Below are 23,915 nucleotides of genomic sequence, written 5' to 3'. Positions count from 1 at the left end.
GGAGAAGGAAGTCTCTCCCTTCTCCACCTGTTTAAACTGTTGCCAGATTATTCATCCTAGAGCTCAGTTCTATCTTGCCACTCCTGGGGCTTAACATTTTTCAGTGGTTCCCTACTGCCTGGGTTACAAATCCAAATCAATGCTCCAATCCAACTCAATGAAGGCTGTGGCTTGTATAGGCCCGATATGCACTCAGATCTATGCCTTATGTGATCCCCTCTGCCCGGAGGCCCTCTTGCCAGAACCTGCTTGTTAAGTCAATGCCCCATACATACCATCTTCCTCAATGGCTCATCTTTCAAAGCTCTGCTCAGGCATCACCCTCTTCACAAAGCTTCCTCCCCACTGACTTCCCACAGTGCTCTTCTGCACATCTTTAAATCAGAGATGTGCAGAAAATCACTTTGAACCGTGTCACACAGACATATATGTCTTATCTCCTCTAGTACTACCTCAAGGTTTTACAGGCAAGACATAGTCTGTCTCTGAACTTCATGCACGATTGTGTACCAAGTAACATCTGTCTGGTGCTTTGGAAGTTTCAAAGTACTATCATAAATACTATCTCAATTAATGTTAAAGTATCTCCCAAAGATATCACTGTCCAACTTGATAGCTGAGAAAACAGAGTCCCATGAGATCCCCAGCCACAGCCCCATGCTCTGCTGCACTGTGTGTCAGCTTAACAAGTATGTGCTATAATTTCTAGGGAACAGATTTTGCAAGACATGCACTGCCTTTTATTACTGTACAGGAAAGAAAGAGTTTCAGGTTTATGCCAAGAACAACAAAGAATACTACTTCCACTTGGCTGAGAGTGCAGAGGCAGCTGTGGGCTTTACATTTATGTGCGTCTGGCCAAATACAGTTAAAGATCACCAGGAGAAAACGTGTGCTCACAAGGCCCAGAGGAAGTAGCCACAACATCTATTAAATAATGTCTGTGGCAATCCATGCCACAGACATCTCCCCATCCACCCTCCTCCAGGTGCCTTGACCTGGAGCATAGGGTGCTGGTCACACCTGCTGCCTGAGCAGCAGCACAGGTGGCTCTTGGTGTAGCCTAGACCTGTACCTATAGATGATTAGAGAGTAACATAGCCTAAAGAAAAATAGGACTGGGGCTGGGGTGAGCAAGCCAGAGGTTTCTCAAAGACACTACGGCGGGATGGCTCTCCATTCTTGTTCCACTTCAGCAGGAGGGCTTTGGCTTACTTTTGCTATGATCTACGCACCCTGTTTTTTTTGTTCCTCTCTTTTAATATGCTTTCTTTCATTCTCATGCATTACTAACACGGGGTTAGATCCTGCTCCTAGGCAGGAGAAGGGAACTAACCCTTGCTGTGTACTTTCACCCCTATTTTAAAGGTGAGGAAAGTGAGGTGTGAGGCACAGTGATCTTGTGGCTAGTGGGTTGTGAAGCTGGGATGTCAACTCAGCTCTCTCTACCTTCTAAACACAAGAAAGAGGAGGTGAAAGGCATAAATTATTAAAGAAAATCAGGTCAGCAATGGAGGGATGAGAAGGAAGAAGCCAGGAGAGAAAATCCTGGGGTTGTTCTGGAGGCTCAAAGGGAAAACAGAGAATATGATAATGATTATATCAAGTACAATCATTAGCATATACACATGACTTTAAAAGTCTGCAAAATGATTTTAATTTACAAAACAAAAAATCGGTTTAATTCACCTTAATGTAAATTATAGACACACATACCTCATACATATGGGATCCAAGTAGATTATATTACAACCCATAAAGCACCAAACTTGAAAGGTCTGGCTATATTTTAAGGTTGCCAAAAGATCTGAAAACTATTATAAATTCTCAGTGAGAACAATTATACAAAGAGGATCCTGAATGTGTGGTATAGAGAAGAGATGGACAGTGGTCAGCTCTGAAAACAAACACAGAACAGCAACAAGCACTCAGAAGGATGAAACACGTCTGAATTTGTTTAAAGTACCTCTGACCCCAACATACTAAGACCAAATGACGTTTGCCCCGAAGGGTATTCTTGGCCAATACTTATAGTTCTCAACTATCATAAAATACGATAATGTTACAAGAATCTCAGAATAACTTCTCTTACTAAAAGCAAGCCAAATTCCTCTCCTTTCACCTTTCCAGCGGACTTCAATCCAAATCCATCTTTAGCTTCAAACACATGAAATTAAATATATTCTGGATGTCCCGAATTGTCCATTACTGCCTTCACTTTTCCTCTGTGGGAACTGACTCTGAGGCACAGGCATGTTTTAAACCAGTGAGAAAATATAAGTACCCTCTGCAGCCCAAACTAAAAAATGGAATTGAAATACTTCTTTTTTTTTTTCCTTTAAACCACGTTGGTTCACCAGGTCTTTCTTTCCCACAGCTAAGCCTGGCTTTTAAAGAGAACACGTAAGGGCTAACACCTGCTCCTTAGCTAAAGCTGGGCATCATCAAATGTTTCCTTTTAAATGAATTACAAGAAGCCCCAGATGCTTCCCTCCCCATCCCTGTTGAATAGAGCAACAAATAACTCTGGGGCATTTTAGAATGAATGGTTTGCCCCTGTGAGTCCAACAGATCAGACATGGCACTGTCAAGACAGCACTGCCCTCATCAGATGGAGGGAAGAATTAATAGTCTGTACCTGCCAAATGCATGGTCCAGGGTGTGACCACTGAACCCCACAGCCAAAGAGAGCAAACGACCACGTTGCTGGGCCTCAGAAGGGAACCTACAAGGCTTATCTAATTTAATTGGGAATGACGGTGTGAACAACGCAGCCTGCTAAGTGCAGGAACAGAAACGAGGAGGCTGGGCTGGAGATGACAGCCACAAGCAACCACGAAGACAGGATGACACCCACAAGAAGAGACAGACAAGAAAACTAAGTAGCAGTTTGAGGGGTTTCCTCCCTGTGATAGGAAGTCCAGTCCCTTGCACACCCACAAGGTCTAAACCACACAAAAAACCCATATAATTCCAATGTAAATGTCACCACTGTTGGGTGGAAAAAAAGTTCATGACCTGGGTACCAGTGAAAAAAGGCATCAGAAGAACTCAATGGCATATTAAGATGAAAGTACTGGATGTATTTAAATATATATATTTTACTTTTGTCATCAGATTACAGATGATAAATACAGATTTTCAAACATACAGAAAATAATGTAACAGACACCTAAGAGTTTAAAGCAATACTGACATTTTGCTCTATTTACCTCATCTTTTTAAAATTAAATATTTTATTTTGAAAATTTTTCAGACCTACCAAAAGATTACAAGACTATTACAATGAAATCTGATATACCCAGCACTTAGATTCAACCAGTGTTACCACTCTGCCACACACCCTCTCTCTATGCATATATAATATATCCTTTACTTTTCTGAACCACTTGCGAGTTAGTTGCAGAGATCATGACCCTTTACTCTCAAAAGTGTGTATCTTCTAAAACAAGGACATTCTCTTTAAATAATCTAGTGCAATTACCAAAGTTCTTAAAATACCAGATACAAGCGATTATCTATAGTCAGATCTCCCAAACGAGCCTTTATAGCAACTGTTTTTATCCAACCAGGATCCAGTCCTGCCCTACACATTGCATTAGTTGTCCTATCTCTGTAGTCACCTTATCCTGGAACGGTTCCACAGTCTTTGTCTGTCATTTGCGACCCTAACGTGTGGCAAGCACCACCTGTTTAATGCAATGCTCCTCAATTTGGGTTTGTCTGATTGTTTCTCCACACTCCAATCCAGGTTCTGCATTGCTGGCAGGAATCCTGAGGAAGGGCTGTGGGTCCTCAGGACAGCACCCTGGGAGCATCGGATGACCTTTACCCCATAACTGGGTGACGTCAGCTATGGTGGGCACTTAGTCAAGGTGCTGTCTGCTAGGTCTCTTCTGCCATAAAAGTGCCTTTCCCCGTGTGCAATGGTAAGTGGTCTGTGGAGGGACCCTCGGAGACAGGGTCAATATTGTGTCCCAGGACACACTTTCACCCAGTGGTGAATCAAATACTTTAAATGTGGTTGCAAAATAAGTATTTTTTTCCAACTTGATTTGTTCCTTCTACATGTATTAGTTGCAATGGATTAAGAGGAGCTTTCTCTTGATCTTTTAGTATCAATATGGACTCACGTAATCCTTTGTTATTCAATATTTTATAATCCATTACTGTTATTCACTCTGATGTTCAAATAGTTCCTATCAAACTAGCTCCTGTGTCCTTCGACATGTTCCCCTCAGTTCCTGAGCAGTCCCATGGATCCTGGTACAAAATGTTCTGGGCTTGTCGTGTACTTTCTGTTTCCACTCCACAACTGGCCATTTCTGCAAAGAGCTCTGGGTTCCTTTTGGTGGGTAAAGAAATTTTAAAACCATTATTTGGGTGCTCGATGTGGTCCTTGTTACAAAGATGCCATTGTTCCTAGCCCTTCAGCAGAAACTAGAAAAGAAATCTTTTATAAAAAATTGTAAATTGAGACGGAAACTTTTACTTCTAATCCACTATCACTGAGTTCTTCTTCATCTTCCCCCATCCCATGTTTGTTCTTTCTTCTTTCACAGTGAGAATCCTGGCTCCCAACAGTATCTATAGTTATTCATTTACTCAATCCCAAACTGTACACAAAATAATTTCAGAATTCTTAAAGCAAAGGTAGTTTCTGATTTTTGTTTTAAATGGTTTAGTCTGGATACTATGTCAATAACTATCTGGAGTCAAGAACAGAAACAGAAACCAGACAGGAACCTATTGCAATAACTCAGGAGATGGTATGAAGACACAGTCACAGCACATGTCTGCAAGGAATCTCTTCTATCACCTCTAGGTCCCAGCCTGGTACAGGCCGAAGATTTTGGTTCCATGAAATGAACATGAATGCAAAAAGCTAGATGGAAGGCAGAAAAGAAAACCAAATATCTCTGCTATACAACTATTGATATGTTCACGAACGTGTTCTGCAAAGTCACGAAAATAACAGTGCTTATGGAGCATACAGGTTTGGGGCAGATCACTCAAAAATCTATGCAATTTTTTTTTAAACCAAGAGCACTAGAATCCTGATAAAAACATGCTTGCACAATTAAGGGGTGTATAAAGAAAGGTTGAGGCTGCCGAGTTACACACATAAGGACTAAATGCACAAAGAGCAGACAGCACTGTATAACAGCATTTCTAAGATAGAGCACATTGTCAAACAAAGCCAAGGGGAAAGCAGGGCATCACGTACACGCTATAGTCCTCTTTAGCTTGCTTCATCCAGATGTTGTTACTTGATGGCACAAATCATTCACATGTTGGAAAAAAATCACATATAACCAATGTGATTAGTTACACTGATATATGTTGATATCATTTCCCCTATGTACTGATCACACATATGAGCTCCTTTCCACCACAGAATCAGGGGAGGAGACGATATTTACTGAATACTACTACAAGACAGGAATTAGATTCTCTCATTCTACCTAGTAAAAGAAACCTGTGAACTAGCTATCATTATACCCATTTTACAGATGAGAAACAGAGGCTCAGAGAGGTTAAGTAAAGTAAGACAGCTAATACATGGTCAAGTTGCAATCAGCCCTGAGTGTGTGGTCATACTCTTTCCCCAACACCTATGACACCCTGAGGATGAATGGCCGGGGAGGACAGAAGGTGCAGACAGGCCATGGGGGCTGGGTGGAGTGGAGAAGATGGGCACTGTGGAATGCCAGGCCAGCCTGTAACACAAGCAGCAGCAAGAAAGGGCCAGCACCAATCTCGCCAGACAACTGGTCCTGGGCTTTAGGCCCAAGTTCATTAAAAACCACAGAGCTGACAAGACTGGCCACCTGCAGTCAATGGCTGGAGTGTGAGAACCCTACGCAGAGCGCCTAAGGCTACTCTGTGTGGGGTCAGAAAGACTGCTGACAGGGTGGAGGGGACTGGCAGTGTGGAGTTCACCTGGTGGAGACAGAAGCTGGACCCATGGAAGGAAAGGGCCAGATCAAAAAAACGACATCATCAAAAATGTCACAACAGGAATGTGACACGTGAGAGCTGGGAAGTGAATCCTTGCAGCAACCCCAGACTGGTCACACATTCACTAGAGGAAATGTGCTTGGTCTTGGTTTTTGCATTGTAAGAAATGAATGATGGGAAAAAATGGGGGAAGGAGAAGAAGAGGGACCGACTTCAGAAAAATGTTAAAGGAACAGACTATTTAAGGCCAAGGGGCAGCTTTAATAGACTTCTTCAAGTAGAAGAAGGGTTAGAACAAAATTACTCTTCAGCTGGTCTTCACTGACACAGAGGCCTAATGTGCATGAAACAAGTGGAAATCCAGTTAGATATGGGTGAGGGGGACTGGGCACCGTGGGTCACCCCTATAATTCCAGCACTTTGGGAGGATTGCTTGAGGCCAGGAGTTTGAGATCAGTCTGGGCAATAAAGTGAGACCCCATCTCTACAAAAAATTTAGAAATTAGTTAGGCATGGTGGTGTGTGCCTGTGGTCCCAGCTACATGGGAGTCTGAGGCAGGAGGATCACTTGAGCCCCAGAGGTCAAGGCTGTAGTGAGCCATGTTCACACCACTACACTCCAGTCTGGGCGATATAGAGAGACACTGTCCCAAAAAAAAAAAAAAAAAAAAAAAAAAAAAGATATGGAGGAGGGACTTTTAGCTTAAAGGGGAAAAGTCAGGTAGGTCTTCTATAAACAGAGGTTCTCTGGAGTCTTTATTCCTGAATGTTGCTTTAAAAAAGATTCTATTATATTCAACAGACATTCGGTTTTCTCTTTTACTTCCCAGTAACTTACTTAACCTCTCTGAGGTTTTCTCATTAGTAAAACCTCATAGAATTCCTATGAGGATTAAATAAAATGTCTACTATAGTACCAGCACACAGTAAGAATTCAGTAAATAGGAACTAATATTTTTATTTCTTTGTCAGGCAACATGGTAAGCACTGGAGACAGAAGAATGGAGGGCTCCCTTGTCGCATCCTCTATTACTTTCTTCCGTGCACTTATCATGAATTTCGTATTTATTTATTTACCCATCTGTCTTATCCTCTACAATACTAGAGCAAACACATCATGAAAGCAGGCCTCCTTGGATAACTGGGATCTTAGATTTAAAGGGGCCACAGCCTGAAACTAGATCCAACTTCATTAAGTCCTTCTGCATCATCTCTCCCTCAAAGATGCCTTTTAAAAGCTGGGTTTTGTCGTTCTTGCAACAAAGAAACCCTTTTGTGTAGGACAAGGCCTTGAGTGTTTAAATTCAGTACTGAAACAAAGATTGGTGACTCTGGCAACATGAAAAGGACTTACAATGACTGCTACTATTACGTAGACAACTGGTCATGAGACCTCTTTGCAAACAAGGGCATTCTAAATAGACAAAAACTCATGACAGATGCAGACGCTAGAGTGACAAATGCTTTTTCAAGGAACCTCAAAAAAGAAAAGGGACATCCACACTTTTTCATCAGAGCTGGGTATTTAATGCCACATGGCCTTTGTGCCAGCAGCACGCCCTCCCCAGGGCTCCATTCTTCCCATTTCTACACGGGGCAACAGAGCACAGGTATTCTCCCTAAGGCTCTCAGCTCAACTGTGTGGAGCTTAAGCCAAAAAGCATTCACTGGGCACCTATTATGTACATGGTACCATATGCAATGCAAGGGATTCAAAGATAAAGAAGACATGGTCCCAGCCCTCCAAGGGCTTACAGTCCAGTGGAGGCAGCCAAGGATATAAACCAGCAATTATTGTAGACGAAAACAAATCACATAAGGGTAATGACTGAACCATGACAAATGTTCATACTCAAAGGAGGAGAGGAGGGAACCCAGGCTTGGAAAACAGCACAAGAAAACACTGAGTCTTTAAAGCTGACAGCCCATTTAAGACAGGAAGCAGACCACTGTGTCTGGAGCACACAGTCAAGCTGGGGTCAGATAAAGGACATCCTGGGGTGACAGACTGGGAAGTCCAGACTTAAATTTATGAGTAAAGGCAAGGAGGGCTTGGCAGGTGAGGGTGGGGAGCTGTGTTTTGTGTTTTCAAGTCCCCAGTGGTACTATAATCCATACACCCATGCGCCTAATGACCAGCTGAGGCTGCAGTGCTGAACTGAGGGTGAGGTTGGTGGTGGCGCTTAACAGACTAGGCACCCTCCCCAGCAGGAATCCAAGGGGTGGGAAAGATAATCCCAGGGCGGCAGAGCCAGAGACCCAGGACAAACCAGCAGCTTCCCAGAGACCCAGGACAAACCAGCAGCTTCTGAGCTGGGCTGTGAGCTTGCCCCATGCAGTCCTGTGTCCCTCAGACACATGACAGGAAAGGGCAGAGAGCACACAGCAGTGCCTGAGAACCCAGGCTCTGGAAAGAGCAATGCACTCTAGCCCCACTCTGTGTGCCCCAGACACATTCCCCAACCCCAGCAGCCCCAGGTCGTCACCTGTCAAAGGGTCAAAACAGGATTAGGGGATGTTTAGCAGCTAACCTGAGCTGAGTGCTTCCTACGTACCAGACACCGTTCCAGTGCTTCGAGCGCTAATTTATTTAATTCTTACCCTGTGACACAGGTGAGAACTCTATTACTGCCCCATTTACTGACAAGGAGGCTAGGCACTCAGAAATTCTGTAACTTGTCCAAGGTCTCACAGCCAATGTGTGCCATGCCAGAATTGGAACCCAGGAAGTCTGGCTTTATAACTCATGCCTTAATCACTATTCACATTTCCTAATAAATAATATTTGCTAGTTGACTAAATGTAAACAGGAAACAGAGGGCTCAGAAGTGAAACAACTAGGGTTTTTTTAAAAAACATTTTAGCTTAAAAAATTAATTAAAAATAGTTAAGATGGATTTCAGAAGGAAGGGGTATTTCATAAGCCAAGAAAAACAAGCTGAGACCTGTCAGTCTCTCTAGGATCAAACATCCCAAGCCAAAGAAAAAGGTGGGCACTGGCGAGGGAGGGGGCAGTCACCAGACACCGCCAAGTGTCACAGTGAGCCCAGAAATGTGTGTCTCATGAAATCCCAGTGTAAATAGGGAACTACAAGCTAAAACAATGAGATGGCATTTTAACCATTAAGATTGGCAAATTTAAAACTGTGAAAGTATTAAGCACTGGTAAAGAAGCGGGGCGGGGGGTTTGGCCTATATTGGTGATGGGAGTGTAAACTGGTATTCTGGAAGGCAGTTGAAAGTGCCTTTTAAATTTAAAATGTGCACAACTTTTGTCCCTCTGATTTCAAACCCCACTAGAACAATGGTTCTCAAAACGTGGTTTGGAAACCCTGGAACCTGAGACCTTTTCAGGAGGTTCATGACATTAAAACTATGTTCACGATACTACATTGTTACTTGCTTTTCTACTCTCGTTCTCTCATGACTGTATGCAGTGCAGTTTTGGAGGCTATTGATGTGGAATATTACAACATAATGAATGAGAATCCAGAATCCAGTCATCTACTATGAAATATTAAGTAGATTTTAAAAAATAGAAAATAATGCTATTCTTATTACTAAGTTTCTGTTTTATAATTATTTTTCATAAAAATATGTTATACCTGAACATGTAATGGGTTTACTTTAAATCAATTAATAAATATTTTTAAATCTGTCAGTTTTAATTTCTAATATGATAAATACCAATAGACAACAAAATCTCTTTGGAATTCTCAAGAAATTTTAAGGGTGTAAAGGGGCCCTAAGACCAAAATGTTTGAGAACCACGGCTCTAGAGAAACACATTCTGCACGAAGAAGCACATGCAAGGATGTTCATTAAACCACTGTTTGTAGTAGGAAAAAGTGGAATGAACATACTAGCCCATAAACGGACGGTTAAATGAATTGAGGTAGAGTCACATGATGGAAAATTGTGGCACATTTAAAAAGATGAGGCAGATCTGCATGCACTAACATGAAGATATATCTCTGGGACATATTAAAGATAAATGAGCAAACTGCAAAAAAATGAGCACTGTAAAAGAATATGCACTAAACAGGAACAGTAGTTACCTCTGGGGAAGAAACTGAGATTGAGGTGTGTCCATAAAAAAGGGCAGGGCTTTAATTTTTCCTCTTACTGTCTGAACTTTGACATATATAGACATTTGGCAAATTAAAATTAACCTGGAAAATTCCCTCCACTGCCACACCAGCAGTAAGGTGAGGGGACCTGCTGGGGCTGATGCAGTAAGCACCCCAGGACAGCCATGGGGTGCCCATGAATGGGCCTTTCTCATTAGCTGAAGCACCAAGTCCATGTATAGCCTATTTATCCTTCATACTGAAATATTCACCACTTTCTGTACCGATCTGGAAGTTGTAATCTTTTTCAAAGCATTTCTACTCTATTAAGCTCATCCATTATTTATTACAGCTTCCCACAATTACAAGAACAGCAGTAATAGAACTTCTGACCAACCAGCTATAAATTGAGGATTCCCACAACCCCTTCCTAGGGTTCATTCACTTGCTAGAGTGACTCACAAACTAAGGCAAACCCTTTACTTACTATTGGCAATTTACGAAAAAGGATCTTTTAAAGGATACAAATGAACAGACAGGTGAAGAGATACACAGAGCGAGGTTCAGAAGGGTCCTGAGTGAAGGAGCTTCTGTCTCCATGGAGTTGGGATGCACAACCCTCCCAGTGTGGATGTAACCTGGATGCCCTCGGGACCCTCTCCCTGGGTTTCTATGGAGGCATGGTTGACTAGATCATGAGCCACCAGTGATCAACTCAAGCTTCAGCCCCCTCTCCCCTCCCGTGAGGTCAGGGGTTGGGGCTGAGAGTCTCAACCCTCTAATCACATGGTTGGTTCCCTTGGCAACAAGCCCGGCTCACAAGGCTATCCAGGAGACCACTGCCATCAGTGACCTCATCAGCAGAGTGCTGGGAAACCAAAGATCAAATAAATATTTATTATATATCAAAATAGTGTTCCTCATAACTACAGTATTTTAAAAAGTCCAATAGTGAGCTAGCCTGACAAGTTTCCAGTAAGGATCCTACTGATAATGATGCTCTTCCTATAATTCAAGAGCCTTTTAAATATTTGATATATTATGAGAAATTAATCTACTAAGGCGATGTGACAATTGGTGCCAAGCAAGTCACTCACTTAGATTGCTGAGCTTCAGTTTCCCTGTCATGTTTCTAATATTTTATAACTTTAATTTACCTAGGTATCTACTCACATCTAAAAACAAGCCAGTATGAAAGCAGTGACAAAATGGATGGTCTGGTATTTTCATGAAAATTAATAGACCAGTGGAACAATATAAACAGCCCAAAAATAGGCTCACTTACTTGAGTTGACTATATGATTGGGAAATCATCAAGGATCAATGAATAAGGAACGGGTTCCTCAATAAATGACAATGGGGGGATTGTCAGCTAGAGTCTTGACTTATAGCACCAAAAGAACAAAACAGACTATAGAGGTAAATGTTCAAATAAAATCATTAAAGATCATTTTTAAAAACTGATAGACGTAAGGATGGGCTATAACAGTCTAATCATAATGGAACTGAAGAAATAATTAAAAGATGGGTAGTTTTGATGACTTAAAATAACTTCTGCTTATCAAAACTTATACTGTAAAGGTTACTGAGGGATGGCTGTCAGGGGAAATGGAGATGGTTAATGGGCATAAAAATAGAAAGAATGAATAAGATCCAATATTTGATGGTACAACAGGGTGACTGTAGTCAATAATAATTTAATTTTACATTTTAAGATAACTGAAAGAGTACAACTGGATTGTTTGTAATAAAGGATAAATACTTGAGGTGATGGATGCCCAATTTCTCCTGATGTGATTATTACACATTGTATGCCTGTGTCAAAATATCTCACATACCCCATGAATATATACCTTTACATACCCACACAAATTAAAAATTAAAAAACAAAAATGCTTAACATAAACAGAATTTAAAGGAGACTGACAACTGGAAAAGAAAATACAATAAAGGCTAGCTAGAAAATATTTGAAACATAGAAATAGTTAATAAAACCCATTGAGAAACCAACATCCTCTTGGAAAAGTAAGCAAAAGAACAGACAATTCACAGAATTATATAAATGGAAAAAATACATATGAAAAAACATTCAATGCCGTAACTGAATAAATGCGACTTAAAACAATGACACACCTTTGTTCACCTATTAAACTGTGGACGACAATCCACTAACTTTTGCCAGCTGTGGGGAAAGCCACTCCCTCAGCTGCGGGGAGAAGTATCCATTGGGGGTCTATCCAGAGGGCAACCCAATCACACCAGTCAAGCCTTAAAAATGTCTATGTATACTTTGACCTTGTAATTAGAATTACACAATCCGTTGAAATACTGAGATCTTTAGAGAGGTGGTTTATTATGTACAGGAGTGTTCTTCACAATGCTATTTATATTACAAAAATTGTGAAACAGTTAAATTTTGACATGTGCACAACATTCCATGTCACTACCAACAAAAAAATCATGGACAACAATTTAGGAACATGGTAACATGGCCTGGACTTAGTGTTTGGTTTTTGAAAACTTTTTAAAAGTTACCGGAGATATATATCTATATCTATATCTGTCTCTATATATATAGACAGATAGATATAGATACATATACACACATACATCCTGGGGGAAAACAGACCAAGATAGAATAGTGGGTATCCCTGGTAGTATTATAGATTTACTGCTATTTTCTCTTCTGTATTTTCCATATTTTCTACAGTAAGTTTTATCTTTATAATCATATAATATACATATATAAATATTTATATTTTTAAAAGGAGTGTGAGCTTTATAGAAAATTTATTAAAAAACAACAGAGTCCCCTTCCCACTACCCCTTTCACCCCCCACAGAACTAGGTGTGCCTGGTACCAAGCAGATGGCAGATTCTCTTTAGGCCCCCTTCTCCCCAAGTAACTAATGTCTCCCTGCTGCCCCTAGAAACCCCACAGCATGCAGCGGGGCCTGCCTCGCCCAGAGTTCCTAGCTCAGCCAGGGCAAATGCCCCCAAACTGCCTCCCTTTCTCCACTTTGGACCAAGCTCTCACTGCCTCAGTTAGGGGTCTGACAAGGAAGCAATCCAAGAAAGCAACCCGCTGCAGAAAAAAGGTGTTTGCGTGGTTTTTTAAAGGGATGTTGCTAATCCAAACCTAGAGTCCATGAAGGTCCTAAGGCCTATTTTCAGGTTTTATCTATTTGTCTATATATTTTGAGACGGAGGCTCACTCTGTCGCCAGGCTGGAGTGCAGTGGCATGATCTCAGCTCACTGCAACCTCCACCTCCCGGATTCAAGCGATTCTCCTGTCTCAGCCTCCCAAGTAGCTGGGACTACAGGCATGCGCCACCACACCCAGCTAATTTTTGTATTTTTAGTAGCGACGGAGTTTCATCATGTTGGCCAGGGATGGTCTCGATCTCTTGACCTCATGATCCGCTCGCCTTGGCCTCCCAAAGTGCTGGGATTACAGGTGTGAGCCACTAGAAATGTGTAGCACCTCCCCCCATTCTCTCTTGCTCCTGCTCCTGCCATACAAGACGTGCCTGCTCCCTGTTTGCCTTCTGCCATGACTGCGTTTCCCGAGGCCTCTCCAGAAGCCAAGCAGAAGCCACTAGGTTTCCTGTACAGCCCGCAAAACCATGAGCCACATAAACCTTTCTTTATCAATAACCCAGTCTCTGGTATTTCTTCACAGCAACGTGAGAGCCGCCTAATACTTCTAAGTATCAAGTTTTTTTCTTTTTTTTTTGAGACGGAGTCTCGCTCTGTCGCCCAGGCTGGAGTGCAGTGGCACGATCTCGGCTCACTCCAAGCTCCACCTCCCAGGTTCACGCCATTCTCCTGCCTCAGCCTCCCGAGTAGCTGGGACTACAGGTGCCCGCCACCATATCTGGCTAATTTTTTGTCTTTTTAGTAGAGACAGGGTTTCACCGTGGTCTCCATCTCCTGACCTCGTGATCCACCCACCTCGGCCTCCCAAAGTGCTGGGATTACAAGCGTGAGTCACCGCGCCCGGCTGATATGTATCAAGTTTTAAGGACACATGGTCCCTGCCCTAAATGACAGTATTCAACAAATAAGTATGCAAGTAATTACCTAACTTCAAGTTGTGGTAAATGTTAGGAAGGAAACTTAGAGTGTTAGGAGAACATGTATCATGAAGTTCAACTTAGAGTTGCAATTCTACCTCCTGAAGGAAGCCCTTTCTTTCTTAAAACCAAGAGCACATCAAAATGCTTCTTCCAAACTTCTAACGCACTCACATTTTGAGGGAGTTAGGGCTGGATAGTGTACAGGGCAGTGTTTGTTTTTTCTTCCACTTATTTCAAATAGGAACGCAGGAATGCAAAACTATTCTAGGAAATGATTTCATCCTTCTGGAAACTGATACTGCTGCAGTCTCCTTTGCTTTTAATGTTGGGAGGAGAGAAATATTTACGAAGATTTTCATGCAAACAAGCTTTATGTATGAGTACAAATTTTCAAAGAATGTAAATGTCCATCATTAGGGGAATGCTTAGATGAATTTTAAGTATATTCTAAGCTATGGAATATTGTTCTATTATAAAACAGTGAGGTGACACCTATGTACTGGCACGGAAAGCTCTCCAAACATACAAAGTGAGAAAAAGCAAGCCACTATGGTATGACTCGATTTGTTTTAAAAAATAAAATAAGGTGTACACGTTAATGCAGACAAAGTACAGCAATAAGGCTGCACAAAGTGTCCACCTACCTTCAGCACATGGTGAAAGAGATTTATGAATCCTTTACCATGATAATGTATTTAGGTACTACTGGTACAAGAAAAACATTAACAAGGTAAAACATGTATCCAACAGTAGACTCTCTGGACAGCATACATCCTTCTGGAGGGGTTAGGAGTCTCTCTTGGCTCTTTGGTTTAGTGTGAGTTGAAGATGTTCTATTATAGGACCTATGCCAAGAGACCCTAAACATTGGCCCACTCTGATAGACAACCCTGAAAAGAATCGATCTGCTTTGCCAGCTGGTACATGCTAAAAAGCAGCCTAAAGATATTCCCAAAGACTGGTCTAAATTCAGCCACAACAGAGCAGATAACTTAAGCCACCCAGCCGCTGACTCAGTTGCAGAAAATGAAAGGGGAACTCCAAGCAAACTATATCGGCAGCAACTGCAGTTATATCTATCCTTTGACTCACTGGGGCTGGCCCAATGCCTGCTCTGTAATGATAGCAAAAGAGCAGTGCTAACTCAGAAAGACCAAGTCCTTCTCTACCCAGAACGGTGGCTGCCCACTGGGAGGTCAGTGGGGGAGGAAGGCAGGGTCCCCCGCTGACCAGACACCCTTTCCCTAGTAGACTACTGGCTGCCCCAGCTCCCTACCTGGTCCAGCCAGCCAGAAACACCCTGGCAGGAGACAGGGGCTCTCCTTCCCAGGGGATATGTGCCACATGAGGCAGCAGGGAATCAAAGCAGCCCCTGAAGCCTCAGGCCTTGTACAGCCCTATGCGCAGGGCACAGGAGGCCCTGTCAAAAGACCCCTTGAACATGAATCCCATTCAGAGTCTGGTCTGTTGACAGTTTTGTCTTCATCTAGGCTGCTGTAAGAAAACCCCACAGACTGGGTGGCTTAAACAATAGTTATTTTCTCACAGTCTAGGAAGTTCAAGATCAAGGTAACCAGCAGATTCGGTGTCTGGTGAGAGCTCTTTTCCCGGTTTGCAGATGGCCCCCTTCTCCCAGCATGCTCACACACCTTTCCTTGCGGCCACACTTGTGGAGAGACGAAGAGGGAAGAAGAGAGTAAGGCGGGTAGCGGGAGAGAGAGGGAAAGAGGGAGAGAGGGAGGAAGAGGGAGGGGGGAGAGAAAAAGGGATTTCTTCTTTTTCTAAGGGCATCCCGTCATGAAGGTCTCACTCTGATAATCTCATCCAAACCTAATTACCTCCTAAAGAGATCTCCAATTAGCATCACATTGGGGATCAGGGCTTCGACATATGAATTTTGGGGTTGGGAGACACAAACATTCAGTGCATAACTGCAGCACACTAAGGGAATTCATAACTTTAGAGAAATACTTCTAGAATTTCAGAGCTTGAAGATCACGTCATGCAATCATGCTTATATTCTACACAAAGCTGTCGCCCAGCCATTTCCTAAACCTTTCCCCCTCTCAATGAAATGTGCAGCACCTCTAGAGGCATCTGAGAGTAGATGTGTTAGAAATGAAGGGCCTCGAGGCACTGTCTCCCAGCAGCTTGCACAAGGTGACACCCACGGGGTACCCAAGCCACACAGATCACACTCATCCTTCTTACACAGTACACCATTCTGCACTCTGAACACAGATTCTTCCTCATCACAAAAATAACACAAAAAAGAATCTGAGGCACACGCAATATAACCTGAGCTTATAAATCAAGTGGGACAACTTACCTATCATGACGACGTGCATCCTTTACTGCTATCATCAGAGGCAGGTGTCCGGGAGGTGGCCAGGACAGGCCTGACCCAGGACAGCACTTGTATCATTAAATGGCACTCAGAGGGCGCACTTCCAAGCAACTGGGACCCTTATCCAGAACACCCCATCCATTCCCTCAGCACAGCCACTCTGGGAGAGTTCTCTAGTGCGCTCTGGCACTTCCTTCACTAAATTCCTATGGAGCACTTGTTGAGGGCAAGACATGATGGAAAGCAAGAGGAAGGAAAAATGAGGGCTGGTGAAACCACTGATTCTCCCTTCTCTGGCTCCCACCACACAGCCTTTCTAGCCCAAACTCACAATTAAATTTAAACTGTCTTTTGCTGTGTGTCACTTATTTTCCCCCTACCCAGCTGAATCTCAAAGGAGGCAGACCTGCAGTATTTTAGAAAGGCTCAGTAGAAGTTATCAGGCCTAACCAGACAGGTGCACATTTTAGTTCTTACATTCAATCCTTAGTATCTCACTGTCCAAAAGCCTTCAAAATGCTCCCAGGCACAACTCAGAAGAGTCTCCTTGCCACTCCCTCGGGAGGGTTTCTGCTTGTAATTCTCACTATCACAGGGCACATCTGGACTAATGAGTGGCTGCTGCAAAGACTACCAAAGTTGCCTCCACCTTGGCCATGGCACCAGCCTTGCCATGCCCCTCCAGACCACATCACTTCTGCAGTGACCCTCAACCTGTGATTGTGGGCAGGCAGACCAAGATCTGGTGAATGAGCAAAGCAGAGTCCCTTCTGTTCTCTGTCCCCAACACAGTCCCCACCAGCCCAGGCAGCCCCACACCAGTGCCTACCACATGGGACCTGTGTGAACTGCTGTGGGAGGGAAGGGGCCAGAACCTCTGAGGAGTGGACGCTTCACCTGCAGCCACCATGCTGGCACCCAGCAGGGCTTGATAAAGGTCAGCTCGCTGCCATGCCCATGGGTCTCTGTGGCCCGGGCAGGCTCAGTCCCTCTTTTCTGAGAGGAGCCCAGTGGGCTGAACTACTAAGAGAACAGGCCAAAGACTAAAGGGAAGCCTTTAATATGAAGCCAAGTATTTTATCATATGAGGACATTCCCTCTCTCTAACCTGCAACACTCCCACCCCCACAGAGAACCTGCTCTTAAATCTAAAGCACAATCCATGCACATTTCTTGATTTAATAGATTTTCTTTAAAGTAAAAAATCATTTATTTAAAGGAAAAATCGCCACAAAGTTTCAACTTGAACCCTATTTTATCAAACACCAGTTGACAGAAAATTTAATTTTTGGAAAGTAACTGGAAAATATAATTTATTTTACGCTTGAGGGGATTTTATATCAAAAGAGATGAATTCTTATATATACTAGTTTATCATACAGGTGGAAAAAGGAAAAACATGTAATTACAGCTGATTTTCTCGTTTCTAATTTTATACACACACACCCCCCCAACACAAACAGGAAAACAATGGGATTTGCTGTGCCCTCTTTCATGTGGAGCCCCTGGACCCTTACTTTGGCTCCCACCTCTCCATGTGACGGTGCCGCTAAAGCTCCAGCGGCCACATGTTGTCTCACACGTCTCAGCTTCAGCCAACACTGCTCCATACCTTGGAATCCTGCCTCAGGCGCCAACTCTGCCCTGAAACTCTCACTGTTCATGAGTCAGAAGAAACCCCTCCTTCTGCCTTTCCACAGCATCAGGCTTTAGTACACACTTCTGACACTGCCCAGGTTCCATGAATCCTGCATTAGGAAGGTTATGCATTCAACTTCTCTACTAGACCGTGCTTCCGGAGGAAAGATTCTTATGTCCTACGTGTGTCTGACATCCCATTGCCAAGGTACAGCATCATGCACATAAGAATCAATTAGCAAGGTCTGATGATGCCAAAAGCTATCACCTTTAATTCACAACAAATGTTTATAGAGTACTTTCAATCTCCATGCAAAACATGCATAGACAGGTTATAAAGCTCTGTGTTAAGTTCAACAAAAGAGTATTCCAATCACCAGACAGGGAAGGAGTAATTATCAACAGAGGGAGGATGAAGCCATGTTTTAAGTCTGTAGACCTTATCTCAGTGTCTTCCTGGGGCCTGTGTTCATTGACCAATATGGTGGGCAAAGTGCCAGCTCCATTTCAATTACTTCACTCTCCCTTTATTGTTGTTTTTTTTTTTTTGGTTTGTTTTTGGCTGAGTGCATTAAACTAACTACACAAAATTAAATGCTCCATGACATGATCCCTCCCACTGTACCAACTCCATGTATTAATCTATGTACCTCTCCCCTCTTCTGGTTTTATCTAAATGTATACCTGATCTAGTAGGTCTTCCCTGGTCCTGTTAGCTTCATCCTACATGTCTGTCCTCCCCTGGAACTCCTGAAAACACTTCAGAAAACATGGGAGTCTGCTCAACAGCTCCTCACCCAAGTGCCTGACAACCTTCACCAGCCTGGAGCTCATAGCTTAACACCTGTCTGGGTGCTGAATTACACACAGCTGAATGACATTACCTGCTAACAGATACGCTCTAGTGCCCAACTGCATAGTAAACTGCCACAGGGCAGGGAGAGGGCAGGGCAAGAACAAGGTCTCAAAATTCTTTCCCATCTCCCTCAGCACACAACAGTGTTACGCACACAGCATGAACTCAAACTCTTGCTAGGTAAAACCACTCCCAATAACCCAAAAATACCTCTCAGACGGCCCACCAATTTAGATGTATCTAAGGCATTACAGGTACAGGTGCCTTAGGAGTCCCTCTAGTACATGCGCTAGAGGTGGAGATTGGTCACAGAGGGTGACTAACTCCTCCCTCCTGCCTTTCTGTCCCAACCAGGTACCCAAGACTTGCACCTCCAAGACAGGGACCATGCCTCTTTTACTCCCGGGTCCTTGGAAGTCAGCACCGAGTTCAGCACACAGCCAGTACTGAAGGAGGAATTGACTGAAGGGAGAGACTATCTCCAGGACTCATGCTACTTGGTGGTTTTGCTTTTAGCTGGAAGCCTCAATTCACTGTCAAATGGAAAGTTAAAGAACATCCTGATGACCATGCCTACGCAAAGAGCAGGAAAACTAAAAACTTATTTTCCATAATGAATTTGGCAACTTCCTGCCAAGCTGAACAACTTAGTGCTGCGGATTGCAAAATCACTCATCATCACTCTTTCCTAATCAACTCTTCCCTCAACTTCACAATTACCATCACCACCAACACCACACTCCACTCACCCAGACATACAACCTCTGCAGCACGTTTGACCAGTACTGCCCTTCATGGCCTATTAAAAACTAGGTACTCAAGTGCTGCTTATTTACTCCTTGATCTCACAGCAATCACCCACCCATTTTCTTACACTTTTCACACCCTCTGTGCATAAGACCTCAACTGATGCCTTGCTCTCTGGCACCCAGCCCTCCAGGCCCCGTTTTCTCACCTTCTTCCCAGACCCTAAATGCCACCATCAGGCTAGTATTTACATAGTGCTGTTTTCAACCAGTCTGTCCTCTACTCAAACAATAACTTCACAGTTCTGAAACCATCAGCCTACACTCTTCTGTTCCAGGCTGACCCAGGCCCATATTCACTCTCAGACTCCAGGAACTCTGACTTATCCTCCTGCCTTGGATAGGACAGTCACTGTGTCTCTCTTTCCAGGAACGTATAACATTCTCTGCCATCTCAAAACCTTAACAAAGGTCTTACTCCTGCTTATCCAAATCCCACCCACCCTCTGACAAAAGTTTTCCCAAAGTCCAGCCGCACTGGGTCCTCTCTCTTCCCCCTGCCACAGAACTGTATTTAACCCTCCTGCACTACCTTCCTGTTGGTTCATAAACACTCTCTCCTGTGCGGAAAGTCAAAACAGCTGATGAGGAAGGTAAGGCACGTAGCCACGCGATCCTGCCCAAATCACCAGACTTTCCAATCTTACACAACTGTTATGAAGCTCAAATGATTATTTACAGGAAGAGGACTTGTTCATCTCACATTCGTAAGACCGTCCAAGTGGAGGATCCCTCTAATGCCTGCCAAGTGCAGATATTTCCTATCATTCACAACCCTAGAGAGCTAAGATCTCAGCAAATACCAATTATATGCAAGACACTGAAAGAACACACTTCTCATGGAGCACCGGTCTTCACATCCTCCATGTAGCCACTCAGGAACTTCTCTGGTGTAAAATTTTAGGCGGCTGAACAAATACGTAGGAGACAGGGGTGAAAAACGGGGACACAGCTATTCTTGGCAAATCTGGTGGCAAGGTGCCAGTTCTAAGGGTGGAACATAAACTATAAGCCACAGTCCGATCAGAGGGGCATGAGGAACAAAAGAACTGAGGAGTAGGGATGCGAGCAGAGTAGACCAGGGTACCAATGAAACACCTGGGCAAAGAACGCTTTGGACCATAAAACTGGGGCCACTGCCCTTCCTGACGCTCACGACCATCACAGCTGGGCGTACCCAGACTCGGGCCTGTGAGCCGTAAAATCGCAGCTCACCGGGCCAGACCGGGGCGGCCACTCCCCACCGTCCTGGGCGAGGCTTACCAATCGAGATCTCCTGCGCGAAGGCCAGCGAGATGAGCAGCAGGGGCAGCCCCACGGCAATGCACGTGACCATCTTGTCCACGGCCAGCTCCAGTCGCAGCCCCTTGAACTTGGGCTCGGTGGGCTCCTTCAGCAAGAAATCCGAGAACACGTATTCCGTGGCCAGGTGAGCGATGGCCATGGCTGCGGCGCGCCAGGCTCGGCCAGGAGGTCCGGGTACCGCCGGCGTCGGGAGAGCTGCGCAGCGCCTTCACCCTGTCACCGGCCGGGCGCGCGACTTTCGTTTTCCTTTTGCCTGCTCCCCAGCTGCTCCCGCATCCCGCCTGCCTTTGTGTCTCGGTGCCTCCGGCTCCCAGCGACTGCGCTGGGCTCTCGCGCTCGCTGCCTCCGCCGCCGGCGGGGCGGGGACCCGAAAGCTCCGGTTCCTGCGGTCCCACCCCGCACGCCCGTGCAAGTCCCCGGGTCGTGCGCGGCACTCGGATTCGCGCCTCTCCCGCGCGCCCGTAGGCGCGGGAACCACGCGCGGAACAAAGCGCTTCCCTCTGGCCCTGCCCCTCCGCGCCGCCCTGGCTGCCGAAGCGGCCTCCGGGCTAGCCCTGCGCTCTCAGCCCGTTGCGCCGTGCTCTTCCGGAACCATCCGGGGAAACCGAGTACCCAGGGGCGTGGAGCTTCCGGAAGACGCGGTGACGCGGGGCGGGGTGGGCGCGGCTGCATCCCGCGCCCCTCGGGCCATTCTCTGACAAAGGGATTTTCCCACTGAGCGGCACCTTTGAAAATTCTCCCGTCCCTCCCTGCCGGATTCTCCTCACGTCCTGGCACGCGGGATTTTTAAAATCATTTCTGCAAGCGACTCTTTCTGTGGACGGGATGGCCCCCTTTACGCCCCACCCCCGACATTTCCAACACGGTGAAATCGGGTTAGAAGGAGCTGCAAAAGCTTCAAAGAACAGTCAGTGCCATAAAAGGCCAATCGAGCAGTGTAGACCGATGGTGCCTTGCAGAGGGAGCGCTGGACCCTTCCAGGAGCTCCGCCTGAGAGGGTGGCGCGGAAACGGTAGCGAGTGTGGAGTTTCGACGCCTGAGTAGCGCTGCTGGTCCCGTTTCTCTTTCCTCTGCCATCCCAATCAGAGCCTTGTTCCGGGAGCCAGCAGAGAGGAGGACCTGCAGATAGGTGGGTGTTGGGGCTGCAGAGAGCTGCTTCTGAACAGCTCACAGGAAGTGGATGATGGAAAGACAGGAGGAAATACTCTGACCAGTGTCCACGGAAATTAAGGCTGTTGAAGTAGAAATAATTTGATTTATTGGAATCTAAATGTGAGGATCCACCCAAGAAGACTTACCAGCAAAGTTGGGCATGTTTCAAAATTTGTTACACGTTGGAAGGGTTTTAGAAGAAAGTTTAAGAAAAGGGAGGAGGACCTTTCATATCAGAGTTGGGATTTTTTTCATCGGAGGGTATGGTACACAGGTTACAGTCACTGGCTGCAGATGACAACATACAGGCTAAAATGTTTTGTGCACAAGAAAATCAAAGTTTATATGATTCAGAAACAAGTCAGTGTTCTTTTCAGTGTCAGTATTTTACATACTAATCAGTACATCAACAGTTCGAGGAACTGACAAAAAGATTTGAAGGACTCACCGTAAGATTTTTTACACAGGGACAGGATCTAAGCCATGAATCATAAGACCTTTCTTAGATGGCTTAGTTTGGAAGCCCTGTCAAATGTGACATGTAGGTTATCACCAGCAACATTTGAAGCAAGCAGGACCTGCAAACATGAGGGCTCCTTGGGGCAGGGCTTGGCTCCCTTCTCTGTGGGTCCACAGATACAAACCTCAACTCCCACATGTACCTCTCCACCCCAGCCTGGCCGCTAAACACACATCCAAGAGCCTATATACAGCTCTCTCCGCGTAGATGGCGCATAGGGCTTCAAACTCATAATGGCCAGGACTTCAGTCTTCATCTTCCCCTTAAACCTGAACTCCATCTTCCCCATCTTACTAAATGTACCACCAGCCACCTGTGCACCCAAGTCGGAATCCTGGAGCACCATCTTCAACACTCCATTTTTCATAGCTGCCATGACCAATTTTCAAATTCTCTTGCTTCTCTCTCCTAAATATAGCAAATCTGACACCCCTCCACCTGCACTGCCAATACCCAATTCAACTCACCATCCTGTCTCCTAACCACATATAGGAAATATGTGAGACAGGGTCCCCCTCCATTCTCCTCTACAGCTGCCAGGATGAGCTTTTCAAAACTCCGGTAGGATCCTCTTTTCTACTTAAAGTGTACATTGTTTTTAGCATAAAATACAAATTTCTTAGCATGGCTTCTGCCTACCTCACCACCAGCTTCACTGCTTTCCTTTCAGTTCTTCAAGTTAGCTAAGCCCCTGGCCTCCTCCAGGCCTTCCCACCCAAAACACTCCCCACAGTGGCCTCTTTGCCTGGCCCACCTTTATTCACCCTCCTGGCCTCAGCTTGATGTCACTTCCCTGGGAAAGCCTTTCCTAAGTAGACAGACTAGATTAGGTCCCTTTGTGAAATTCTCCCATAATACTAGCCCTACTAGTTACTAGCTGTTAGTCTTGGGGAGTTCTTTGACTCTCCTGTGTCTCAGTTTTCTCATCTGTAAAAAAGTTGTACCTCTTAGGACTGTGGTAATGACCAAATGAGTTAACACGTGGGTAGTACCCAGTGCCAGTGCCTGGCTACCTTGTGAATCTAGGTACATATCATCTGTCATTGTTGTTCTCTATTTTTCCTTCTTAAAAATAGTCACAATTACAACTCAACAAATATTTATTCATTTATTTAGTGTTTGCCACCACTTTATATGATTGGCTTCTTGAGCGTAGGCCCATGCCCGTGTGTACCACTTT

At 44.6% G+C, this 23,915-nt stretch overlaps 1 protein-coding gene across 2 annotated transcripts in view; it reads right to left on the bottom strand.

The window, feature by feature from the left end:
• PANX1 (pannexin 1) overlaps window positions 1-21,736 on the bottom strand; it is a 59,038-nt gene extending 37,302 nt beyond the window's left edge. The window contains exon 1 of one of the 2 annotated variants that reach the window (XM_063727834.1): window positions 21,022-21,736. In XM_063727834.1, coding sequence (XP_063583904.1) covers window positions 21,022-21,202 — 181 coding nt within the window. In that variant the 5' untranslated portion in view covers window positions 21,203-21,736. 2 annotated transcript variants of the gene reach the window in all.
• Between the last annotated feature and the right edge of the window lie 2,179 nt (window positions 21,737-23,915).

The sequence above is a fragment of the Pongo abelii genome, chromosome 9, assembly GCF_028885655.2.
Source record: "Pongo abelii isolate AG06213 chromosome 9, NHGRI_mPonAbe1-v2.0_pri, whole genome shotgun sequence".
In the NCBI taxonomy this organism is placed as follows: domain Eukaryota; kingdom Metazoa; phylum Chordata; class Mammalia; order Primates; family Hominidae; genus Pongo; species Pongo abelii.
The sequence above is the reverse complement of the archived record's forward strand: the minus strand, read 5'-3'. Positions and strand labels throughout refer to the sequence as shown.